At 39.2% G+C, this 26,122-nt stretch overlaps 1 protein-coding gene across 8 annotated transcripts; it reads right to left on the reverse strand.

Annotated features, from left to right (window-relative positions):
* Positions 1-1,207: 1,207 nt before the first annotated feature.
* LOC106494476 (DGAT1/2-independent enzyme synthesizing storage lipids-like) lies at positions 1,208-24,907 on the reverse strand. Of its 8 annotated transcripts, XM_067290458.1 has the most exons (8): positions 24,779-24,862; positions 24,315-24,446; positions 20,276-20,606; positions 17,732-17,896; positions 9,634-9,827; positions 7,374-7,434; positions 5,394-5,533; positions 1,208-3,541 (listed from the first exon to the last, which is right to left on the reverse strand). In XM_067290458.1, the coding sequence occupies exons 3-8, from the start codon at positions 20,601-20,603 to the stop codon at positions 3,437-3,439; spliced, it is 993 nt and encodes a 330-aa protein (XP_067146559.1). In that variant the 5' UTR covers positions 20,604-20,606; positions 24,315-24,446; positions 24,779-24,862; the 3' UTR covers positions 1,208-3,436. The 8 variants fall into 8 exon arrangements, with proteins under 8 accessions (XP_067146559.1, XP_067146561.1, XP_067146560.1 ...); XM_067290460.1 differs by lacking the exon at positions 24,315-24,446 and having other exon boundaries at positions 24,833-24,907; XM_067290459.1 differs by lacking the exon at positions 24,315-24,446 and having other exon boundaries at positions 24,779-24,854.
* Between the last annotated feature and the right edge of the window lie 1,215 nt (positions 24,908-26,122).

Below are 26,122 nucleotides of genomic sequence, written 5' to 3' on the forward strand. Positions count from 1 at the left end.
ATCTACACCATAGAAACACCTTATCTTTGTTGCTGGCAAGGACCTTAGTAGACAGAAAGTGAAGTGCATAGAACTAAGAAAAGTGATATCAGATTGTCTGATCAAGTTTCAGCAGAAATGTTTTGGAGGATTATTTTGCTTACTATGTATTTTCTGTGCTATTACACTCGTGCAGCAGTTCCATACATCCCTACATTTATCTTTGGTATATTTCTTTTTTGGTGCAAAAATATCATCCAAAAAGTATTCAACATCTATGACAGGCTTAACAGGGATTAAGCACTGCAGGGCTAGTAAGAGTTAAAAGTCACTGTAGCTGCATCTTTCTCTTCAGAGTAATAGGATGAAGCAACATAATGGGACACTTGCACAGCAAACCCAATACCAAATGAACGGCACAACTGTGTTGACAGTGCTGATTACCTGCTCTAGCTTGCATGTGCAGTGGTTAATTTCATGCAAAAGCATCCTAATATTAGATGTTCAGACTGTGCTCTGCTATTGCACAACAAGACAGTAAACTGGCCAGTAGGAGGTTTGGGTCTTGCTGAGAGATAAAGCTAAATACCTGTTGGTACAGTAGCCTACTTCTATTTCCAAACAAGCTAAAAATGCATGTCCTGGTTATGCTGTTTGCATGAAAGAAGGCAAAATAAGAGAAGGAGAAGCCTGGAACGTCTTCAGCATATCCAAAGGCTAATGATATAATTCACTATCTAGTCTAATGATGCTAAAATTTCCTTTAAGTATTTCTGTCTAACAAAGAATAAACCAAATCAGCTAAAAGAAAGCCTGGTCCATAAGTTGTAAGAGTCTCTCTCCAGATCTTTCCCCTTTTTCAATGAAACAAAGGTAGATAATCATTCACCCACCAAATCTGTATAAATACATTTTAGTTTTTCACTTTTGCTACTTACTTTCTGTGTGGAATCTTAAATATAACTTTAGTGGTATTGCAGTGCCTATTAAGGCCTCCTTTGACACTCACTAGAACTGTTAAAACTCAGACCTACCATTTATGTGACTTCTGTCCATTATTCCACTATTGTCCAAATTATTTTTCCTTTAATTCATTCCTTCTGGGGCTTCTTCTAGGCAAGAAAAGCTTCTCAAGGGAATTACATACTGCTCAGAAGCACTGATAGTTCAGGAGGGGAGAGCATTTATATTTTCATTTAGTTCAAAAACACAACACAATCCCAGAAGCCTGTTCCAGTTGTCAATTTTATTTGGAAAGTATCTTCTATACATTTTAAAATATAGAAATAAATATGAAAGGTCTATACAAATATTAATATGAGCCTCTAAGGAGTACCAATACTGCACTTGATTTTTGATACTTGTCTTTGATACTTAAAGGGGAAAAAGTTGCATCAAACACAGCCCTCAAATTTAGTAAAATAAATTTTACAAAATCTAACATCACAAAGGTCTGTTCACATCTAGTGGAACCTTTTAAATTGAGTTTTCTTCTACATATATGCAACCACAACACTAAAGTATGGTTTAGTCGCCTTTGAGAATTTCACAATATAGACTGATTTAACACTTTCCTCAAGCTGGACAGTAAAAATAAAGTCATACTTAAGTTGTACTCAGATGTAGTATTTTGGCATTCTCAGTTTTAATGATACACTGTGTTAATGCAATATTTTTGAAATACATTCCAATAACTTAAAAGGACACAATCTTGTCTTCAAGTAAAACCCAAATCATTAAAACAAACAAACAAACAAACAAAAAACTTTGAAATGGGCATTTGTTTTTACCAAACACAATTTTTCCCCAAGCTTTAAAACATTTAGTTCAACACCACATAAAATGCTTTTGATATTTAAAAAACAAAAAACAAAAACACCCCACATAAAACAGGTGAGCTTTGGGGGGTTTGCAGGTCATATTTTATAGAATCTTTCCCATACAGTGATTTTATTCTAACATAGGGCATCATCCACATGCACTTATGTAACTCCATTGATTTACAATTGAAGGAGTATAAGGCAAAGCATGTGCTTAAATATTTGGAGGAATGAGTAACAACTTGAATACAACTGCTCTTTCAAAAAAAAATTTGTTTGGGGTTTTTATTTTTTTGTTAAGAAAAGGTAAAAAAAAAAATCCAACATTATTGAAAAAAGACTACATAATAAAGCAAAAATCTCTTTTGCCTTTCCTTAAGGATTTTGATCTCATCCCACAACTAAAGAGTTCCCAGATGTTAATTTAGGAACTGTAGATTAAACTTGCTGGCAATCAGAGGAAATATTTCAGATATTTCCTATTTAGATAATAAAAGCATAGGCTTTAGTTCAGAAAAAAATGTAATATACTATGTGTGCATAAAAGCCCAATCCTGCAACTCCTTCTGTTCATTCAATGGCTTTTATTTAAGGAAAGTGTATAAGCTTTTCCTCTCAACCCAATTTAGTAACTTACATAAAAACTATGTTTGAAGAATATGGATGTTTAGCAGATTATATATATACACACTAGATTTAAAGGGTATTTGGGAATATCTACCCTGTTTTTCAAAAGAACCACTGTTTAAAAAAAAAAAAGTGCTACAAGTTGTACTAATTTTTCATTTCTTTCCTTCAAAATAAAGCATTCTGAACTCATGTTACTAAAAGGGACTCATTTCTATTTTAAAAAGTTCAAATGCTTGGTTCATTCTGTCAAAGGAGAATTTGCAGATTCAGTAAGACATATATGGGACAACACTCTCTACTCGGGAGTAAATATTCAACGTGGTTCTACTTAGGAGAGCGACTACTGAATCAGGTTCCGATTCACTGCTTGGGAGTGGTTTCTGAAACAAGCTTGCTTGCTTCACTACAGGTTTTTGCTCTAATCGATTTCCACTGCTACAAACTCTTTCTGAGCATACCCAGTAAAACTTCCCAGGTTACTGGAAAGTATTTTCCAGGTTTTACAGGTAGAGCTGGAGGTTCTGCACTGAAGGCTCACTGCTTCTGTCAGCAGTCTATTTTTCAAAAGCTCAACAGTAACAACCTATAGGAAGTTTTCCTAAGAGCTGTATGTTCTAGTCATGATGCTCCAGACAGCAGGACTCCAGTCAGAGGGTCTAACATTCAGGTTAAACAGCAACCATAGTTTTGGGGTTTTTTTTTTTTTTTTTAATAATAAGACAAGAGATCATGAACATTAAGACTTGCTGCGTCATTTTTACAAAAACACTTTCAAGGTAGGAACGTACTTGTCAAGAACTAAGTTTTGCCCCATTATGAATGATTTAAAGTTTGGGCTCCTGAGTTTGATATTGGACAAGGGCAAGAGCAAAGGAAAGTGTCTTATATCACAAATTATACAGCAGTATCACTAGGGCAGTATTTTAAACCTGTTATTAGAAGAGTTAATAAGTTACAAATATGACTTTAAGAACATTATAACTAGATAGTAGTTTATTCAGAGCACCTTAATCTTCTTTCTGTCGTGTCTGAAATCGTTCCATTAAAGCCCTAAATACATTTCCAGGTATTTTCTGATGTTTGTCTATTAGAGACTGGACTGCAGCTTTTGCCTGTAAGGAAAAAGAGAAGTTTTGGACAAAATAAATATCATCTTTATATTGCTGGAACATGGAAACAACTTCTGGGCTGTTTTTCATCCTTTCAAATACTGCAGAACTACTGCAGGACTAAAATACTATTTTTCATATTTATGCCCACAGGATGTGTTTGTGGGATCACTGTCAAGAAACAAACCAACAAACTTATATGTTTTACCTCCAAGCTCCCTGGCAGCTGTGTTCAATGTGTTTACAAGCTCTAGTAGTGACATGCAATAGTAAAATGAAGATGCAGTAAACTAATGAAGAGACCTAGATCCACAAAGCATGTCAGTGCCTGTGTACTGTAGCATAACTCAGAAATTTCTGTCAATGCCCAGGTTTGCAGCAGTAACACTTCTTCAGTGTGCAAGGACTTCTACACACACTCAGAAGCAGCACTGGAAACACAGCCGTCTCTTGCTTAAGTCCATCCGGCTTTTACAAAGTAATAATCCCTGCGTCCAAGTCCCCTAAAGGAGCAGGTCCAGTAAAGCACGCTTAGATCACACTTAAAATACTGCATATGACAGCAACAGTCACTTTCACTCAAAAACATAGAAGGCCAAGAAGTTAATAGCAGCCATTCTTAATATATAATAGCTCTATGGGGAACATTCAAATCCAGGGCAATATGCAAAGCTATGGGAAGGACACGCAGTAACCTTCCTATCGTGCCTAGAGAAGCAAAGACAAGTCAATTCTTAAGGCCAGAGACAGAACAGAGACCTGTTTGCTTTTTGTAAACCAGGGATCAGCATGCTCATTTGAGAGGTGGTAAAAGTGAGTTTTGGTACAAGCTCTCACTGTTTATATGAAAAAGACAGAAGCAAGTGAGAGTGGGCATTAATGTAAGACTCCAAGCATGGCTGGATGTCATTTAAACAGACACTCTCTCCCAAAAGCCAACAGTTCAGAAGCTCTATCAGACTGAAGCCATGTGCAAACCCCAACAGAAACACTCACTTTTCCACAAACAGGTCATTGGATAATGCAGATAAACATTTTAAGATGTCATTTTGCATAGATCTTATCAGAGGGTAAACAGGTAATGAGAGACAACTGAACTGATACCTGTATGGTCAAAAATAAAAATTTCTTTCCCCTCATGTGACGTTTTCACAATGCTAAAAATGACCATTTGTGAAGCTTTCAAAAACAGATATTTCAACTGCTGACCGCTTCATGACTTACAGGCTTTGCGTTTCTGCACTGTGAAAGCTATTCATAAACTAAAGCAACACAAAAACCTGACAATCCTCTCTATAAACCACCTCGGCTTGAAAAAGGGGAGCATCCACAAGTAAATTTGTTGTGTGGGAAGCTGGAGGAAATAGAAATGGGAATAGACTGTGCAAAGCTGTGAAATGATTTGGCTTTAGTTGTTTTATTGTATGGAATTTCCACAATTTGCAACCACAGGTTGGCTAAATTTGGAAGGCTTCATTAGTATCTTTCTGAAAAGGTTAAAAAAACAGAATGCTTTCCCTGGGTGAAGTGCTCATTGACTTTCTTTACCAACCTAGAGCAGGTAACTGGACATATTTTTATCTGACCGAACTTCTTCAGGCTCTAAAGCGAGATGCTTCTTGGAGCAAATACAGGGTACATTGACATTAAAAGGCCTACAACTTCTGCAAGTCCAGTTATAAAAGACAGCATTTAGGAGGAGCATTCAGAATTCAGTAATCCAAAATTTATCATGATTCCATCAACTTTTATAACAAGCTCCAAGGCAAAAGTCACTATCCTGACAAGTATATTCCAGTGTTTTGTATTAAAACAGTCAATATGTTAATTTAAACATACACACACACAATCTTACCTTTGCAGTTAGTTCCTCCGTAGTTACATTTGGTTCATATGGAATGGGTTCTCCAAGAAATGTACGAAGTTTGACTGGAAATCCACCATACATAGGAACTACTGGCAATCTAAGATGCTCATATAGCGACCTAAATATTTCTAACATGAAAGAATTTAGAGGGAAGGAGTGAGAAGGAGCGAGAACAAGAAAGAAGGAGAGAGAATAAGATTATTCCGTAAAGGTTTTTTTTCACCAGTATGTTTTAAAATAGAAACTGGTTTGTCAGGTAATCCAGCCCCTGCCCCAGCTTCTCAAGCAATGTCATCTCAAGTGCTATTCTACCCTTGACTTTCATTTAATAAAAAATGTATTAATGCTAATGTAAGACTTGTTTCACTTTAGAATGAAATCTGTCCTCCAAACAGTAACTGCAAAGAAAAGAGCAGGAGAAAAATCCAGTAGCTGCCTCTCTGGAATGGAAGGCTACACAATACAGGTTACAGTTCAACTAATCTTACAGGTTAGTTTAAGAAACTACCATTGCTGGAAGACTGTTCTGTTCAATCCCACTGAGGTCTAAAGGATCAGGAACAGTCATATCTACCTCAAAGACAGTCATATTAAAATGCTGAACTTGCTCTTTCTGACCACACACTGGTTGCAGTGAAACACTACACACAGAGGTAAAAAAACAGGTTATTTCAATCCGCTCTAATCTTTCTCTCTCATGCCACTTCCTAAGCATCTGTCCCAAACATCACCAGAACACATTTCTCACAGAATGGGTGCTAATATCATCTCTCGCAATTTTAAACAAGAAATTCCTTCAACTGAGTGTTGGTATAAGAAAATCCTTACTGACTGGGATGTGATTTCTTCTGTATACAACTTGTAAGAACAAAGAATATTCCAAAACTACTGAAACTGGAGTAATACCTCCAGCGATCAATAGCATGTTAGTTAAATCCCTCTAGTACCTCTGCTGTAGAATACAAGTAGCATAAACATTTTTGGCTTAAATTTCTTCTAGTTTGGGAAGATTCAGATTAGTCTGAGGCCCTGCAAACCCTAGTACTTCTCCTGAACACAGCAACTGTTAATTGCTGTTTATTTTTCTAGAACCTGAAGAATGCGAATCTTTCTGCCTGTCTACATTGATGCCTGGCCTTTCTCCACACAGTGGAGAAAGCTCCTAATTAGAGGGTAGAAAGTTAGGGAACTGTTTTGCCCTAGAGTCCTCTGATGAAGATGATGATGCCACACTTGAGGCAGAACACACTGCGTGGAAGAGACTGTTTTGGCCCTCTCTGCCAGACAGCAAGTTGGAGAATGAAAAAAAGAGGAGTTTGACACTAGCAGATCAGCAGAGATGTGGGCATCTAATTGTCCCAGAGGTGGATCTTTCAGGCTTATACCCATCTATTAGTGTGCTCACTGGAATCCCCAAAGAGGTGAGGAAAGAGAAAGACAGCAGGCAAATGCAAGGTTTTGTGCCAAATAGTAAACTAACTATGTATTATATGTACTTCAGACCACCTAAAGTTTAAGTACAGGTAGAGGTGTAAGCACAGAGCTTTAAGAGGACATTTAAAGAAATTAGTCATCAGTTGCAAACCCTTATGTTTGCCTTGCTTCTTAACAGGCTGCAGAAAGCCTAGAGTTGGCCTAGCAGATATAAGCAGAAAACAAACAGCAGTCTAAATGTATTTGCCTTTGTTCTGGTTCATTTTTCCCTCCGCTCTTCTACTCCATATGTGAAGACCCTTTGCTATGCAGAGAATAACTTACATGAGCAAATACTTCATCTACTGCTGGTATTAAATACAATATATAAATAAATATAATAACATGTATCCATCTCATTTAACTCTACTAGAGAGTAAACCTCAAGAAACAAGACTGTGTCAAATCTCAAGTTTATACAGAGATTACTTCTACAGAAATAGGCTAAACACACATGGAAAAAATAAACTACAAAAAAAAAATAAAATATCTTACTTATTCCTCCTAATGTCCTAATGCCTTCTCGAACATTTTGTGTAAACATAGGAATGATGGGCTAGGAGGGAAAAAAAAAAGAAAAAAAAAAAGGTAAGAATTTAATGAAGATAGTACTATCTTAAAAAAAAAAAAAAAAAAAAATCTATCTCACTTAAACCTAAAGGGCAAATTAATTTCAGAAGCGTTTGTCAGACAAGGACATACAGAGAGCAAAACAAGGCTTCATAAGTTCTAAAGCCAAAGCAATGAGGTTTCAGGCTGGAGAATAACATCAGCTGACAGCAAGTTACTGTTCCAGAAAGTCTATTTACTTCAAGCAGTGCAGGATTTTTAACACTTATGGAGCATTTAGGCTTCCCCTCATCTAGCAGCATTTGTACTTTTGTGACTGAAGGGCTTAAGCCTTTTGACTAATTTGCAGTTATGCTCAAAGGAAAGCAGTCACATGATTGAAACCCTAGACTTGTCTGATTTGTCTCTGCTCTGCTGATTTTATTACTTCACACATAATGTGTCATTGCAAATTAATCTAATTTCTGCAGAAGAATATTTGGAAGACTGTGATTAGTTCAAGCTTTTATTGGAAGCTACAAAGATCTTTCAAGATTTACAAGACCTGGTGGGGGCTCTATTATATAAGGTTTCTTAATATCAAATTATAATGGATGCTCATTTTACACAGCAGCATCAGAAATACACAACTCTACAGGATTTTCAAACATCCAGATTCTTTCAAACTTTTTATAAAGGCATGGAGATGAGTTAGCAAATTAAAATTTTTATACAGGTAGTAAGAAATTTGTTAAAAAAAAGAGTCTGCAAATAATCCAATGCAACTATAAAGAATAAAGAGAAGTGCAGTTGCCTACACTGAATGGCAACATATTTCTATATTCTGGACCATCTTCTTTGGAACATCTTACTTTTGATATACAGGTACAGGTAGAGATTTTTGCATATACCAAGCTTGTCTATATGACAAAACACATTGAAAAATTCTGGCAAACAAAATGCTGAAACAAAAACAACCTCAAGAAGCTGAAGGTCCCAATACTGATATTTTAGGCACGTTTTCCTTTCCTGGAAGGGTTATGGTTAAAAGTGATTTAAAGTTCATCTTTATCCTACACAAAGTTATTTTCCTTGCTTTCAGCCTGCCTCCAACACTGTTCCTACTTTACTGCATCCCTCAATTATGGAAAACAGCGCAATGGGAACTGAACATACATTCAAATGAAATAACTAAAACAACCATAGCTGAATCCCAAGTACGGCCTTTCACATGCTATTACAATATCCTAATAAAATCTAAATTTGTTGAAAATATCCTGTTTAAACTGCATTATTTTCCTCCTAAGCAAAGTGTCACACATGTAAATTTGGATCTTAAAAGTATTCTATTCATGTATAAAACCCAGAGTTTTACCTATTGTCCAACAGAGACTGGTTAAGCATAAAACTCTTGATGTGATACTCCCTCCCCCCCCCCTTTTTTTTTTAATTGAGGCATACACAGACCTGTGGGCATATGTACACACCTTCCAAGTACAAATACAGAATGAGAGGGCCTCTGGTCTGAAAGGATTATTAAAATAGTTACAACTCAAACATATCATACACATATGTGCCTTGCTCAGTTGGTCCCCTATGAGTAATTATGTTTGGTCAGCAGGTAGATAATGTTATATATTAAGCAGAACTGAAGAGAAAATGTTCACACTAGTGAATAGCATCTCCTGCTGCTGCTGTAAATATGACCTAGAGGTCCCTCACTACCATAAAAATGGCAAAACGGTATATAGCGACAGTGATTCTAGTATGAGTACAAAGGCACAGACAGAGAGTATAGGTCTGCAGAGTCTCAGAGCGTGCTTCAGCAAAGGGGAAATATAACTACTGATGTATGGTTGCTTTGCAATCATTCTGGTCAGAGGTTGTGCCTTTACAACCCTGAGCAGGTATGTGCAAAGCAGCACAAGCTTATAACACAAAAACTGTCCTAGATTTCATCTCTCATTCTTTTAAGACTTGTTGATTTCATAGATTTCCTGATCATAATATTCTTAGCTGATTCCAAAACCTTCTTATCAAAAGGGAGAAAAAGAATCTTGAAATTTAGTTATAAGAGTAAGTACAGCATATTCAGGACACTCAACAATGTAACGCCAAAATATCTGATAATCAGAACAGCTTCCCTGGAAGAAAGTATTAATAAGTTAGCATTCTTTGCTTCTCTTTTGTGATCTGTCACACTTACCACTTTTGCATCAATGGCCACCTGAGCAAAGCCCTTTCGATTACCCCACATAACAACATATGTCTCATCACTGAAGAGTGCTTCCCGAACTCCACCTGGGGAAATGGCTACCAGATGGCCCTTCTTCAGAGCATTGACACATTCTTCTTTTGATCCATGCATAACTCCAACTACATCAAGTAATAGCTTAAAACCTGTAGGATATGATAATATTAATTCAGAAAATGTTAATTCACTTTACCATTGAGTACACATTCCCAAAACAGAACACAGTGGCTAAAACTTAACTTGTCTAATAACCTATATCCCCAAATCAAAGATGTTTCTGGAGGTGCTGAAGCGTTAAGCTTTGCTTGTAATTTTCATCTATCAAGTTGAAGATTTATTTTTTTCAGTGGCTTGTTGTCACAGTAAAGGCAGATGCTATCTCACAGTCAGGACTGGGGGCGGGGGGGGGGGGGGGGGGGAAGGCAAGCACTCCGTGCCATCTTTAATGTACCCTTTCAAGGAGTTGTTAAGTCTGCTACTGGGCACTGTTTCTTTGCCCAAACTTTACTCTTCAGATGTGGCATAGTCCTAGTAAAGTCCAGTAACAAAACAGACCACCAAATTGCTGTGTTTTTTCCCCCCCTTTGGCAAACAAAGGAGAGTAGGTACAAAAGACGAATAAAATGTAGCATTTTCCATGTTCCATATCACTGCAGTATTAACTCCACAGCTCACTCTGTAAGTACACTGATGACCTTTCACTAGAAAGACCGATTTGCATATATTCATCTCATGTTCAGATTTTTTCATCTACTGCTGAAGTATTTAAATGTAAAATTACATACACCCTTCACACCATCTTGAATTTGAAATGTCATACTGACCCTGCTTTTCAATAACAGAAAAACATCAAAAATTGTTTACAAGTATCAGATAGACACACACCTGCACAATTTAGACAACTAGCTAAATGTGAAGGAACATAACTACCATCAACCTCATTTTTCAGAAACTGTCCATCATGTTCACTTGGTTCAATATATTTTAAATTCACTTAGCTTTTATGAATACCATATACTGAAATGGGAACTTCAGATGACTGAGCACTATGGGAAAGATTACTTCTTTCTTGAAGTTTCCCACTGAGGCAAACTTAAGCAGATCAACCATAGAAAAGAGTACAGAATTGTTCTAGTCAAATTTGTCCCTCAATAATAAATCTTCATTTTTTAACCTCAGGTAAACAAATGAATATTTGTTACTATAAACACACATTTCTTACACACATACACTGAAGCACTGAAGAAGAGTACATATACTTAAGACAGAGCTCTGTCTTGACTTACAGACCATATAAATTAAGGACTTGGGAAGGAGAGCATGAGTCAGCACATCATTAGTTTATTCTTAGCTGAATTCTGATCTCCAACTAGTTTTAGTTTTTGGTGTGAATAATAATTACTCCTGATTTATATTTACATACAGTCAGAATCTATTTACAAACATGACAACAAACACAAGCTCTGTTACAGCTGAGGCTGATCTGATTCTGTAAGGTCCTTGTCTTGTACTGCCTCATAGCTGGCTGTACCTGCCTCACACACTGCAGGTAACACTAGCGGTCTTCACCTAGCAGCATTTGAACACAAGACTCCTGAAACAGAGTTTTCTTAAAGCCATTTCATTTCTCTCAGATGCTTTGTTCAGGGGATTTTACATGGTTTTACATTCCCGAACTAGTTAAAGCTCTTTGGAACATACATGGCATTACAAAGTTGCTTGCCTCTAAGCTCCTTTCTATCAGTGAGTTGGGGGGAATTACAAAACGTTAACAAGAAGGGTAGAGTCAAACAGGAAGAGAGGCTCCAAGGAAGGAGCAGGTATGAAAATAGTTTTCCTTTCTGCAATGGGCATGCCAGAGTAGGAGGGAAATGATAGAGCAACTCCATGGGAGTCTCTCCAGCTCATAGGTCAGAAAACAAGATGACAGCATAGGCAGAATATAGGCAATACTTTGCAATGGGGAATAGTGGTGGTGGAGTTTCAAGTTGATTCTCTCAAGACTTTTCAGCCATACTTCCCCCTTGATTTTTATTATAAACTTTACACTCTGAGCTGTGTCTCATACCCTGACTAGCAGATCCTACGTTAATATTAACACCTTTGCTCCAAGAGCAAAGAAGAAGAGGAACTGGCTAAATTAGGGAAATAGAGAGAGGAATTAATGCAGTGTCCGTGATGTGACCACAATCATACTCTATGGACAGGGTAAGGGTCATCACAGAGTGAGAAGCAGCAGTGGGGTGGCACTTTACTGTAGCATGCAAGTGACCAGTAATCTTTTTTTTCCCACTTTAAGCAACAACACTCCCCTGCAAAAGTATTTTAAGCAAAGTTTTTCACCCTTCCAGAACATGGAAAGATGCTGATTTTTCCAAATACCAAGTAATCCAAAAATAATTGTATTCCACAGTTCAGCCTAGACTCTGTTCCAGCATCCCAACACTCTTCTCCCATTCCCCCAAAACATTGTTCCCTCACAAATGTTTGACAACCCTTTGGAAAGTACCCTGAAACGTATTTAACACTTATCTCAACAGTTTTTATGCATTATTACCCTTCTCTAACCTAGCCCCAGTGACCACTGTAATATGGGGACTATCATCAACCTGCTAGGGAGATGGCAAGAAGGTCCCTCTGCTTTTTCTACTGATGTCCTTTAGGACTACAAACAGAGAGGAATCATTTAGATCACTGAATCCAATCTTCTCCAATTGTAGGTAACCATGCAAGGATATCTGCAAAACACCTAGTCCACAGGCCACTTTGCAATACCTTGTCTATATAACAGACAAGAAGCCACAGTTCCTTTCCTCTGAGACATTACAGGATAGGGACCAACTTAGATCTCTAAAATAGCAGGAAATCTTTTAAAGAGAGCACCTACATAATTCTAGGAAGCAGATCATGTCCCATACTATAGGCAGGGTGACAGAGAAGAACAACATTTCAGTTAACTCAATCTTGGAGATATCAATTTAATCCTGGGCATAGCTGAGAATCCACAGATCATAAAAGCACTAGCATGTTTCTTTTCTGTGACCTACCTTCAGTATAAATAACATAACGTAACATAACATAACATAACAAAGATCTAGGACAATATTTCACATCCCTTCTGCCCCTCAAAGGTAAGCAACAGAAGTGTAGTATGGATAGAACATTATTACATTATTGATACAATACCCAATGCAGAGGTTGCAGCGAGACTGCATCCTGGCAATTCCCGAGATTCAGATCTATGAAATAAGCCGTTCCTCACAGGTATTCATAATAGATTCACAAATCATAAAAACAGAAGGATCATTAAATCATCTAAACCAAGTGCGTTTAACACAGCCCATAGCTTTTTTCCCCCCATTTCCTCTGCACTGAGCCGATTAACTTCAGGTTAATTAAAGCATCTTCTGGAAAGACATTCAATTTAAAGACTTAATCAACATCAGGCAGCCTTAGATCAGGCAAGCTAAAATGATAGCAAGCTTTCTGGTTTGATTCACAAAAGAAGCTCCTTCCATCCTGTCAGATTACCGTGCAGATTTCAAAACATGATCAGAAATGATATTGGGGCTCCTTGAGCTCGTCTTTCCTGTATGGCCTTATTCATTCACAGAATCTGAGAATAATCTGGGTTGGAAGGGATCTCTGAAGGTCATCTAATCCAACCTTCCACTCAAACTGTGTCCAACTAGATCAGGCTGCCCAGGGCTGCACTTCAAGGATAGAGATTTCCCAATTTTCCTGGGCAAGCCATTCGGGCGTCTGATCACCCTCATTGTGAAAATACCTCTCCATATGCCTAATCAGAATATCCTGCATTGCAACTTGCCTCTGTTGCTTCTCATTCTCATCTCTGCGCACCTTTGAGAAGAGTCTGACTGTCATCTTTGCACCCTCCATTAGGTAGCTGAAGACAGCAATAAAACCTCTCCTGAGCCTTCTCAGACACAGACCGAACAAACCCAGGTCCCTCTGCCTCTCCTCATACACTGTGCACCAACCCCCTAATCACCTTGGTGGCCCTCCATTGAATCCAGTCTAGTATGTCAACATCTTTCTTGTACAGGGGAGCCCAAAACTGGACACAGTTGTTGCAGATGAGTGAGGAGTGATGCACTTCACTCGTAAGAGAGAAGTAGCAATAGGTTTTATTGAGGTAAGACAGTGATTTAACAGAGTTCAACCGTAAATAAGACAGTGATTTAACAAGGGTCGATGGCAAGGTTCACTCAGTTATTTACTGCGTGGAGGACAGGGTCAAATGAAAGGGTCAAGGAGACCCTCCCATTGAGTCACGAGGTTCAGAATGGACCCCCTTGCTTTCCAAACTCCTCCTCAGAGGAGTCTGAGGGCGGCTGGATCCTATCTTAGTCCCAGACTTGGTCAACCGTTTATGTCTAAAGGATTATGTGTACAATCAGAGATGCAACTCAGCAAAGTTTCCCAAAGTTTTGCAAAGTTTCAGCATGTTATTAGTCAATTACCAAGAATCTGTCGCAGGTAAGGAATCTCTCAACCTCGAGGAGTAACCTTGAGAGGCCTCCCTGCTCAAGAGGAGGTTCTGCAGTGCAGCCCACTGCTGTGCAGGAGAGCTCAAGGGGCTCTGGGCTGCCCCCTATTTATGGGGGGGAAATGACTGACTCATAGTCATATTTGCATACTGGATGGATTTTAGTTGGCACATGCTCAGTTAGCCCCGCCTATGTGCTGTTTGCAGAGAGGTCAGGTGGGCAGTGGGAAGGGGGGGGAAGGGGGAAAGGAGCACATGGTCACAACAGTGCTCCAAGATGTGCTTTCACAGGCACCACATAAGAGGGAAGAATCTCTTCCCACAACCTGCTGGCTACACATGCTAATAAAGGCAGTTGATCTTTGCTGCAAGGGCACACTGCTGATTCACGCTTAACTTGTTGTCCACGAGAATGTCCAGGTCCTTCTCTGCAAAGCCACTTTCTACTCACTGTCCCACCGCTACTGTTGCGTGGGGTTATTCCATCCCAGATGCATGACTTCACATTTGCTTTTGTTGAACTTCAAGACATTTTTCAGTCCATTCCTGTGAAGTCACTCTGAATACCAGCTCTAACCCCCTGTGCATCAACTGCTCCCCCAATGCGGTATCATCAATAAAACTTGCTGAGAGCACACTCAAACCCATCATCCAGGTAATCACTAAAACCATTAAACAATACCAGCCTCAGTATCAATCCCTGAATGATATCATTAGTAACAGTCTGCCAGCTAGATTCTGTACTGCTGAACTAAACTGTTTGAGATCAGCCACCCAGACAGATGTCTCTGCAATACTAATAAATTATATAAAACTCATACCACAACATCTAGAGTCTTATTTTAAATAAGAAACTGAGAAAAACAGAATAATCTTCCTTTTGATACAGAACTGCACATAAATATTAATACATATAATATGTATTATCTAAATTTCAAAATAGGTTACGCTGGTCACGAGTATATAAAAGATTTGATAATCAACTGACAAAACTTGATCTGTTGGCAAGAGCAGTTGCAGAGGCAAAACCATGCTTTTATCACTATGGAAAAGCTCTGCTTTCAGGGAGTAAGGCTGAAATGAAGCTATACTGGCTAAAGAACAATTTTGTGATATGAGTTGTTTCCACTAAAAGCATTGCTGATATTGTATATCAGTACACTACAGAACACTTCTGTAAATTCACAAAATGAATTATGAGGTTGTTATTCCAACTTACTCCAACTGAACGTGGGAGAAGGACTGGGTATTAATGTATTTTGGAAACTCAAAAAAAAGAAAAAACCCACACACTCACCCTCAAAACAAAACAAAAAAAACATGTAACTAATATGTGCGGTCAGCTGTGTTTTTCACTGGGCTGTCCAGCCAAAATCTTGTCCTAAACATATTCTTCATCTTCCTCATGCTTTATCAAAATGTGAAATTAAAATTTAGAAACTGTCTCCTCAACACTTTTTCCCCAGCCTGTAAACATGGGCATCTTTTATGTTCCCCTCCCCAGACAATATCAAGAACATCATTATTTTGAAAATTTAAACTATGCATCATTGGCTGTAATTTACAAGTTCACAAAGCACATTTAAGAAAAATGCAACGCTGAGCAGTACTAAAAAATAAAATAAAAACAAAAACAAAAATGCTATAAGAGACATATTCAGTGAAACCAATATTGCAAGAGAATCTGAGCCTTATACATTATATCAACACAAGATGTTCCTAAGTTAGACACTTAATTTAACTGACTGATCTCCTTAGACTCCCTCTGTAGTCAACAAGAGGGCAACTCAGAATGCCTGAAGCAGGTTCCTACCGTGAATTGCCTTTTAAATGTCTATTTTCTTTACAGTTTTTTAGAGGGACAACCCTATATAGACTGGTAATTTAGTGCAGCCCCGAACTTCTGTTTCTCTTCTGTTACTCTTCCACTGGTCATCATTTTTAAAGGGCAACAGATGAAATTCCATGATCGCAAATACTGTGCTCAAAAGGTAGATGAGAAGAAACAAGCTAGCACCCTTACAGCATCAGGAACCTTGATGTACTGCACATATGTGGTTCTCAATTTATTTTAGTCTGTTTCCTTAAGGAATCAGAATGTCATGCAGTCATGCTGTGACTGTCTTTCCAGCTGGTTTAAACTTGATACCCCAAAATGCCCCTTGAGCCTATTCTTGATCAAACCTAACAGCAGGATCACAAAACAAAACCTCGAGATTTTGTGAAAAACTGTTGGCTCAATGGGATGGTAAGGGGAAAGGGAAGCAAATCAGTGCCTCCCTGTGATGGAAAGCAGGTAGAATACAGCCTTTATCTTGTTCTGAGGCAGCAGATGTCTGACCAACAAGTGTAATCAAACAGGCAGTAAGTATGGGACAAAAGTTTAAGAACCTCAGAGGTTGTTTTGGGGAACTATGGGAAGGACACTGTAAGCAATGCACGGAGGGAAGAGAAGGAGACATACAAACTGCATTATATTCATATATTCATGTAACAACCTCTTTTCTGCATGTACTTTTTAAAATAAAATTTTTTAGGCTATGATACCATAAAAATAATGATGGTTGACACAGGTGACTAAAGGTTGTTTTCCCTCAGGTGTGCTGCTCAATAACAATAAAGATATCAGAACCGCTGTACTGAAAGAATAGGAAATGAGGAAATGATCACCTCTATGCCTATAACATACACATGATTTTGCAATTCTGGACATACTAAATTACACTGAACTTTGGGATGTTTGAGCTCTTTGAGCACTTGAAATTACACTGTATGCAAGAGGCAGAGAAGACAGACATTCACACAAAAGCTTCTCCCTTTATCTAACCACAAAAAGTTGAGTCTACACAGATATTCATCTGCACTTGGGTATATTTTATAACTAGTACAAAACCAAACTAGTTATTTTATAACTAGTACCTGAACAATCAGCTGCAATATTTGGCTGTACTAGTGCTCAGGGAAGATAGCAAGATGTTTAAAATTCGCACAAACTTGTTGAACACCTCTACAGCTTTCTTTCAGGAAACTCCATTCTCCTTGGCACTGTCTTCTTGGGGGCAGGCTCATGCCCACCATACTCAGCTGGGTAGGATATGAAAAGGCATCCTCACCCCAAACTAATAATTCCAAATTTAAGGCTATTGCTTCCAAACAGCATATTTCTTAATCAGGTTACACCATGCATTCTGCCTATATTAATAAATGGAGAAAATATTTTATTGAATTCTCTACTACTGATTAATAGTGACATCTGTTTCCTCCCATGATTTCCTTTCCTTTGTTTCTAAATACTCTAAAAGCAGTGACAGGTGCTGCTCAGCCAGGAATACAACCCACCCTTGCATGGGCCAGGTGCCTAAGATCATCCTTCTTTGTAAAGAACATGTTAGAGATAGCTCTTCCCCAAGGGACTTTCAATAAATTTGTCTGAATATATGTTCTAAGAGTTGTAGCCCTGTGGCACAAATTCTATTATTTATATTGTAAAAAGAAATTACTTGAGTTCTCAAACTCATTGGTTATGATGAAGTAAGTTACCTGGTAATTTAAAGACAAAATGATCAGCTACTACATGGCAGGTTCTCTTCCGTAGTATATGAAGTTTAGCCATGAAATAGATGTAGTCAACAGGAGTTGCACCATGATAAAACACAACAAGCCCTGGTCCTTCTGGAATATTTTCTATACCATGAAGCTCATAACCTGTTAGGAGTAAAGGGCATAAAGGATGTCAAAGTTTTATATAACTCTATTCCAAAGAAACTAACTTGCATCAAATTGGCAAGCTGAAACCAACAGCTATTGAGAAATGGTAGAACAATTAATGGCTGCTAAAAAACCAAGAGCTTACTTGCAGCATTTACTAACTTGCTTTCATAAGAAAGAAAAGTTTCATTTAAAACAGAAGAGCTACATTTAAAGAGAAAAAGAACAATAAAATAGCCTCAATATCTTGAACTGCTGTATAATTCTACCTTATTGTTTCATTTCACTACCTTCAAGGCTGGAGAAGTCCTCTGAATCAATCATTCAAAAGAAATCAAAATAAGGATTGGATATGCGGTGAAACACAACTCTTTCAAGCTATTATCTACCTTTCAAAGTCAGTTCACTGCCATGAGTAACTGTTTAAGAAGGTTTGATGTGACAACATCCATTTAAGTGTCTCCTTCTATTCCAGGGAATGAAGCTCTTTGTTATGTTATTTCTTTCAGGGAATACACTTGCACCCTTTTTCCACCAGTAAGAACTAAAAGCTACTTGGGGCTTAAATTAGAAGCAGGATTTATATATTTAATTGAAACATACATGAACACATACAAGTTTCTAATTGAACATACATTTCCAATTAAGTTTGCAGTGCAGAATATATCCAGTTAACATAAAATAGCTGATCAGTTTAGAATATATTCAGTTAATGGAGCAGCTTTGTTACAGTATTCTTTTCTGTTTACTGTTGCTTCTTCTGAAGTCACCAGGTCTGCATTTCTCATTTCACCCATTCTTTAATTCTCTCTATACTCTTGCCTCTTCTCCCACTGGCTATTTTACTTTCTACACTTCTGGATCTGCAACACAGTACAAGCATATACATACGTATCATTCGTACCATCAGAAGTGACCACTAACTCTGCTCCATGGCATGGGTGAAAATAACCAGAATGATACTTATATCTAGCATGTGCATAATATATATAAAGATACAGGTATCATGCACCACTTTTTGTGTTGTTGGGTTTTGGGGGTTTTTTTTGCAATGCTGTGAGATTTCAGGATGAAGAGAAAAAGTCTTCCTGTGATATGTTGATTAATTGAGTGGAGAAAAAAAAAAAAGAAATGAAACGCAAGACATTTCACTCTGAAGTAAGAAAAGCGTATACAGAACCTGGGAAGCAGCAAACAGGGCAGGGCAGGGCAGAAGTCACAACAGTAAATGAGGGTCTCAGTGAGAATCTTTTCTGTGCAAATAAAAAGTTAAACTTCATAAAAAGAAAAAGTTACTTAGGATGAGAAAAGCCAAGGCCTTAAAAATCATTTTTTTAATGAAAAAGAGTAAATAATTTTATTATGAAGTAAGCATTTTAAGCTCTTTGATATAGCTGTTGATTTTGATCTAGTGTACTTTCCTAGATTCGAAAGTTACATCTTAGCCTTACAAAGCCTATCTGATACAGCCGCTGCACCATCTGGTTATCAATGCATTGAAAACCACTTCCTTTTGACTGGAGAACAAACAGAGATGATTTTCAAGAAGGATTTGTTCTATATGTAAATTGCTCTTAAACATCTCTTTCTCCTTTAGCTGCATGTAGACTGAATGGTTCTGAAAGAGGCTTATGATTTCTTTAGAAAGAAAAGTCAAATCATTTATTATGTCTGCCTTCATAGAAGAAATAATAGTAGAGGGACAGGGAACAGATCCCTTAGTTTTGACATTCTTGTACTAGAGAAAGTAGTTGTCAAAAATACATAGACAGAAATAAAATAAGAAAGTAGGCTCCAGAGGTAAAAGTAACAGTTTTGGCCTCTAAAGTAGCAGTTGCTGCTATTGACAACTAATGAGTGAACTGACATTAATTGTTCCTATATGCACTCTGAACAAACAGTAGAAAGCCTTTTTAATTTGGTCCATTTTGTTTTGTTTGCTAAAGAATTCCTGGAGTCTAGTTAATTGGACTAATTTTTAAGACGACTATCATTCCAGGTACTCCTGGAATGAGAAAATCCAGGAATAATTATTAAAAGTGAAAAAGAAAAAAAGAATCTTAAACAATAAAGTTCTGCAAACATTCAGCTGGATAAAGATCTCATTTTGTACCAGCAAAGAAAGAAAAGCATAAAAAAAGCAAATTTAACATCCAAAAAAACCCCTCAACTGCTTTTTTCTCCGAAGTTCAGAATGACTGAAGAACCAGCAATATTGACAAACTGAAGGGAAAAAAAAAAAAAGAAAAGAATTGGTCCGAATTTCAAATCTCATGCAACAGCAGCAAAAATAAGATGTATATTGATAAGCCTGAAAGATAAACCCAGGAATAAGAGCTTCAACACTTTTTAAATGAAAATTCAGATCTTGCTTACCATGCCATATTCTTGCATGTCCATCCCATAGCGTAGCCAACATTTCTTTTGCACCATCCCAAAAATCATTGGAATAAGCTTCCTTTAATTCATTCTTCCTTTTATAAATATGAACAAAGATAATGGAAAAGTATATGAAAAGGAGAATAACTCCCGGAAGGAGAAAAACTATTATGAGTGGGAAAAACACCCATAAAAGGTAGACTGCATAACTCAGATAGTCTTCAATATGCTCCACACCAGTCCATTCTTTCAGTAAGTAAGCCAGGCAGGTAAAGTAGGACATAGGTATCTGTCCTGCAGGACAGGATTCATTTCTATCTATCATCTCCTGTTTAATTAAAAACAAAAAACAAAAAAAACAGATGAATAAATCCTCAAAAAGGTAGACATAAACCTGCCTACTGTTTAATCACACAAAAAAACCTCTCTGATGCATTTCATTCATACACCATTTGCAGTACATCCCAGCAGCCCCTACTAGAAGCAGAAGGGTTCATATAGTAAAACTGTTATTCATTTTTTTCAATCCTTTTCTGTTGTGTACTAGAAATCAACTCTAACTCGAAAAAAGTGTGTGATAGTTTAATCCAAGATTTTTATCTCATTAAAAACTATCTTACAAAAAAGCAAGAACATTTATGCAGCTTTTTGTACTTTCAATTTTCAGAAAGCTGTACTGACTAGTTGGTTACTAGTCTAATTTATTGTTCACACAATATTCAGAGCATTAAAAACCTTCTCCCAAAGCATTTACTGCAACAGGAAACATCATAGTCTCAAATCCAGTGCTATAAAAACCTACTGAACATTTCCACTAACCACAAGCACATGATGACTCAGAAAGAGGGTCTCAAGCAGGTCTCACCCATGTAGAGACCTTAAACTGTATCTGGAAATTTACAGATAGTAAAATGCAAGTTTCAGAGCACAACAGAAATGAAGCAGAAAGGAAGAGGACAAAAGATCACAAGAATTCCTTCAAAATTTGTATCTAGTCTTTTTACTGTGTCTGTGTAAGACTCTTTCTCCTCCCACCTCAATTTCTAAGAAGCTTCAGAGTTTCATCTCTCTGGACTGATATTCCAGGCTTTCTACAACTTTGGAGCAACATTTTTTTCTTAGATTTGTACAATTTGGAGGAAAACTTGCTATTCACTTCATCTAACAGCATTAGACAAGCTGTATGCTCATGCGTCTATGCTAGAGTTCTAGAACAAAATAAATAATACTTTGAAAAAATACTTTTATCCTAGTCTAGAAAAGTTTTGGCCAAGACTCGGAGCAACTGTTAGTCAGGACCAAGTGGGAAAATATTTCACAATTATAATATACGCATGTAGAGGGAAAGAGATGGATTAAGAACAATCACGTTTGGGCACTTTTTTGTATTAAAAAGTGACTTACAGCATGACTGCAGAGTTCCGAGGCCTAGAGAGACATATGCCTACCATTCCTTTGCTCTTGCTGTGTTTTCACAAGCAACAAGTGACTGAAATTCAGCAGATAATTTTGCTAATGCTAACAGAACCCTAATGACAACAAAAACTAGGAGGCAGACTAATTCTACCCAACATTTGCTATGAGAAGTTGAAGCAAACAGAGCAGAAGTCATCCCACTTATTTCTCAATTTTTCTTCCCATCTTGATACAGCAAGGATGTTCCTTTCCTTCTGTTTTGAAATTTCCCTTTACCTGCATTGCTCAAGATAACGCCTTTTAATGAGAAGAAACCTGATCTTCTGACAAGGACGTTGGTCCCATGATCCAAGCCCATTCCTCTAATCCAGGCTTAAAAACTTTTGTTCTTCTGAGTGTTCTTGAGCACGATGCAGAGAGCCAATGCTTTTATCTTCAGTGATCTATAAGCACATGGCTTTAATGACATGCACTTCATGGATTTCGTGTGTGCATGTTTTCTTAAGCATGTGAGAGTCAGGGTGGGGGGTGAATTAGGGGGAAAGGAGGGGAGAGAGACAGAGTATGAGAGACAGAGAACAAGAGAAAGTATTTTCTCATTCTAGTTTTCAGAGCTGAACTCCAGAACCTGTCAGGCAGCAAACACCCACAGCAAGGACAGGAAACAACTTGTGAGACCAAGCAAGATTTAGGAGTAGGATTCAAAGCTATAATATTTATCAGATAGTAATGCCTGGACTTCTCCGGTGGCTCTGCCTACTAACTAGAGACCAATACGGAACATGAGTTATGGCACAGAAACATATTTCAAAACCCTGAGGTAACTACATAGCTTTAAAAATTACTTAAAGTTATACTCTGCCTCCTATTATATTTTTAATTGTTTATGACTTTTTCCAAACTCCAAATCCTCATCAAGTAAATTTAAAGTCCTGTCCACACATGGCAGCCTTGCAAAATACTACTTGTCCTTTTAATGTTAGATGCTCCCTCAGCCCTGGCACAGACATCATTGCCTCCAGCCACCTAACAACACTGGCTGCCCTCCTCTGGGCTCATTCCAGTTTGGCAGTATCTTTCTTCTACTGGAGGGCTCAAAACTGAACATAGCAGTCCCGATGTGGTCTCACGAGTACTGAATAGAGGGAAACAATCACTTCCTCAACCTAATGGCTGTGGCCCTGCTAACGTAGCCCAGCATGCAGATAGCCATCCTCACCACTGACTTACCCTCAACTTTATCCACCAAAGACCTTCTACAGACTACATTTTTGCTCTACTTGTTACAAGTCCAGCATTTGTTCTGATCTCCTATGGCAGGCCCACAAGAATACTCCATATCCAAATCTAAAAGTGTGATTTATATTACGGACAAATATAACAACCTACCATATGTAACGGCAGTGAAGAAAAGACTGACAGTCTCCACAGTCAAAAAAGCATAGACTTGCTCAGAACTAAGTAAAGGCCCAACACAGTTTATATGCACTACTAACAGATAAAGTTATTTTGCTCTGTCCCACTTTACAGCTGTCTACCATATGACTGCCCAGTACAATTAAAGTTACAAGAAACACCAGTGATGTCTCTCTGATTAGGGCCTTGTTTAAGCAAAGAAAGAGAGACTATCCTGTCCTCCTTGCTATTCAGAACTTTTGTGATATCTGTCACCACCCAAACTAAAAATTAAAATAGGGGTGCAGTACTCCCAAGTCTCAACTTTAGTCATTTTATAGGCAAAATCCCTCTGAAATATGGTCATACCTTTAAGGCGCTTCTTTTCACTGGCATCACAAGCACATTTCCTCTCGTGCAGTTTGAGCTAAATATTTTTAATCTCAATTCTAGCTTCCTAGTAGAGCAGCTTGCATAGATTTGCACTAGAGGAAAAAGATGCAGTTTCACATTTGACTAATGATAGTGCGCACTGACTTACATTCTAGCTTTGGGCTTTATGTTGATGTTGAAAGAACTGGAAACAAGGCTAACATAAAATTCCCTTCACGGATTTCTTGCATGCAAGCCAGAGAAATCCTTACATAAACCAGAACAGAGGTTTTCAGCTGTAGTCTGCAGACACTGAGATACCTGAGATACTACTGACAATGCTACAAAAAGTGATTATGGAAAGCAACGCATACTGCTGACAACCGTACACAACATGATTTGATCATGATTTTATATGAAATGTCTAAGTGGAACAGGAAAAAATTCCAACATCTCCAATTAGAAAGATACTGAAAAACAACAGTTACAACATGCTCCTGCCAACAGAAATACATTGCTTTCTATTGCGTTAATCAGCTACGGCCAACATATCTACCAAAATTAGCAAAGCTACCATAAACACAAAGAACAGGAGAACCCAATAAAACTGCTAATAGCACCTGCAACCTCACCTAATTAGAAGGCCCTAAAGTTCATATGGTTTATTGTTCTTGTTTTTAAACAAGACCTAGCCTGCTTTCAGCTTCTGCAATAACAGCACGGTAACTCCTCCTGCGGGAAGCTGGAGGAGAATCTAGTTTTTTCTTAAAAGAAGGCAAACAAATCCAGTTCAGGTGTTTGAATGAAGCACTCGTTGTCCGTCTGGTCTCCCTCCGCTGCCCTTGCAGCGTACCTGTCTTTACAATGCTGCTGCTGTTCGGGGAAAGACTTTGTCACTTCATAGGGTGACCCAGAGCCTGCTCGCCGGCGCCGCGACCCGAGCGCGCAGCGGGCATCGCCCGGACCAGCCACGCTCCAGCCCGCTCTACAAAACACACGATGAACTAACGCTCTTTAAAACCTCGGCTGCCTCTAACGCTACCCGCGCCGCGATGCGCCGTGCGGAGGGAAGCAGCGCGGCAGAGCCCCGCTCCGGGAGCGGGGGGGAAGCGGGGAGCTGGGGCGCGGCGCGGCGGCCAACGGCCCCCAACGGCCCCCGCCGCTCACCGCGGCACCGGGCGCTGCGCGGCCCTGCGCCCGCGAGCCCGCACCGGGCGGCAGAGGCCTCCCCGCGCCGCGGGGCTGCCGCCGCCGCCGCGGGGAGAGGAGGGGAGGGGAGGGGAGGGAGCGCGCCCCCTCCCCCCGCCGCCCGCTCACCTTCCCCTCGCCGCTCCGGCTCCAGCCCCGCGTCCCTCCTCGGCCCGGTTTTACCTCTCCGCCCGCCGCCCCCGCGGAGGCCGGGTGCCCCCGGGGCGGCCAGGCTAGGGCGGGTCCCCCGGGGGCGAAGCGGACGGGCAGGGAGCCGGAGAGGAGAAGGCGGCGGGGGCTGAGGCGAGGAAGAGGGCGGCGCGGCGGCGGGGAAGGGAGGCGGAACCCGGCGTTGCCGGGGCCGCGCAGCCGCCCGGACCGCTGTGTGGCGAGTACCGCGGCGGCGGCGCTTCCGGCGGGGAAGAGCGGGGCGCCGCCAGGGGGCGCGGGGCGGCGGTTGGGCGGCGTGTTGTGGCGGTGGCGGCAGTGGCGGCGGTTGTTGAGGGCGTCGCGGTGGGGTGGTACGTTGGTGGCAGTCCTACACTCAAGCCCGGAAAGTGATTTCTCTCGGCCGCGCTTGCAGCCGGAGCAGCCGCCGAGCCTGCCGCGGGGAAAAGCTGCCGGCACCTTCCCATACGGAGGCCCGCGACCTGCTTTAACATGACATTTTGTTATTTGACTCCTTGGTGTAGGCGGATCCTACAGTCCATCTGCAACTGTGGTGTTCCATGTTGCTTCTCTTCTGTGAAATGTTTCACTCGTATAAAGACCTGTCACCTCACCTTTATCCCTTACTCCTGATTATTTATAAGCAAAATCTCATGCAGGTTTCTGGGGGATTATATAGCTAATCTCACTCTATTGTGAAAAATTTACATTTATTCCTGTTCTTCCTTAGCCTTCTCTTAACCAAGTATTCATCAATACAATGATTTGCTTTCTTATGCCACAGTAGCTTGGTTTATCTAAGGACCTTTGGTGAAGATTCTTCTCAATAGTTTTTTTGGAAATCCAGATCATCATTTTGCATTTGCCTGTCGATACCTTCATGTAATTCTAGTAGATTTGTGAATTGACTTTCTTCTGTGAAAGCTGTGTGTCAGTTAAGTGTCTTGTAATTTTTATCAATTTGCCTTATACAGCGGTTAGGTGCACTGTCTGTAGTTTCCCAGATGCTTGCTGGAACCCTTATTAAAACCTTTCATTGGCAGCTTTTCCAAAAAATCTTTATTGGCCGGGTTTAACAGTTAATTCATGCTCCTTTCTGTTTTCCTTGTGCTGCTTGAAAATTTCTACTATTTCAAAGATAACTTGTGTTTAATAGCCACTACTCTGATGTTTAGCTATACCTACTTTATCTTCATCTTTAAAACCTTTTTTAAATGGGTTATATGCATTTACTGTCTTTATCACCATATTATCTTTGAACAGCCTCCCTGCCACCTGCCTACTTCTTTTAATTTCCTTCTTACC

The sequence above is a fragment of the Apteryx mantelli genome, chromosome 2, assembly GCF_036417845.1.
Source record: "Apteryx mantelli isolate bAptMan1 chromosome 2, bAptMan1.hap1, whole genome shotgun sequence".
Classification (NCBI taxonomy): Eukaryota; Metazoa; Chordata; class Aves; order Apterygiformes; family Apterygidae; genus Apteryx; species Apteryx mantelli.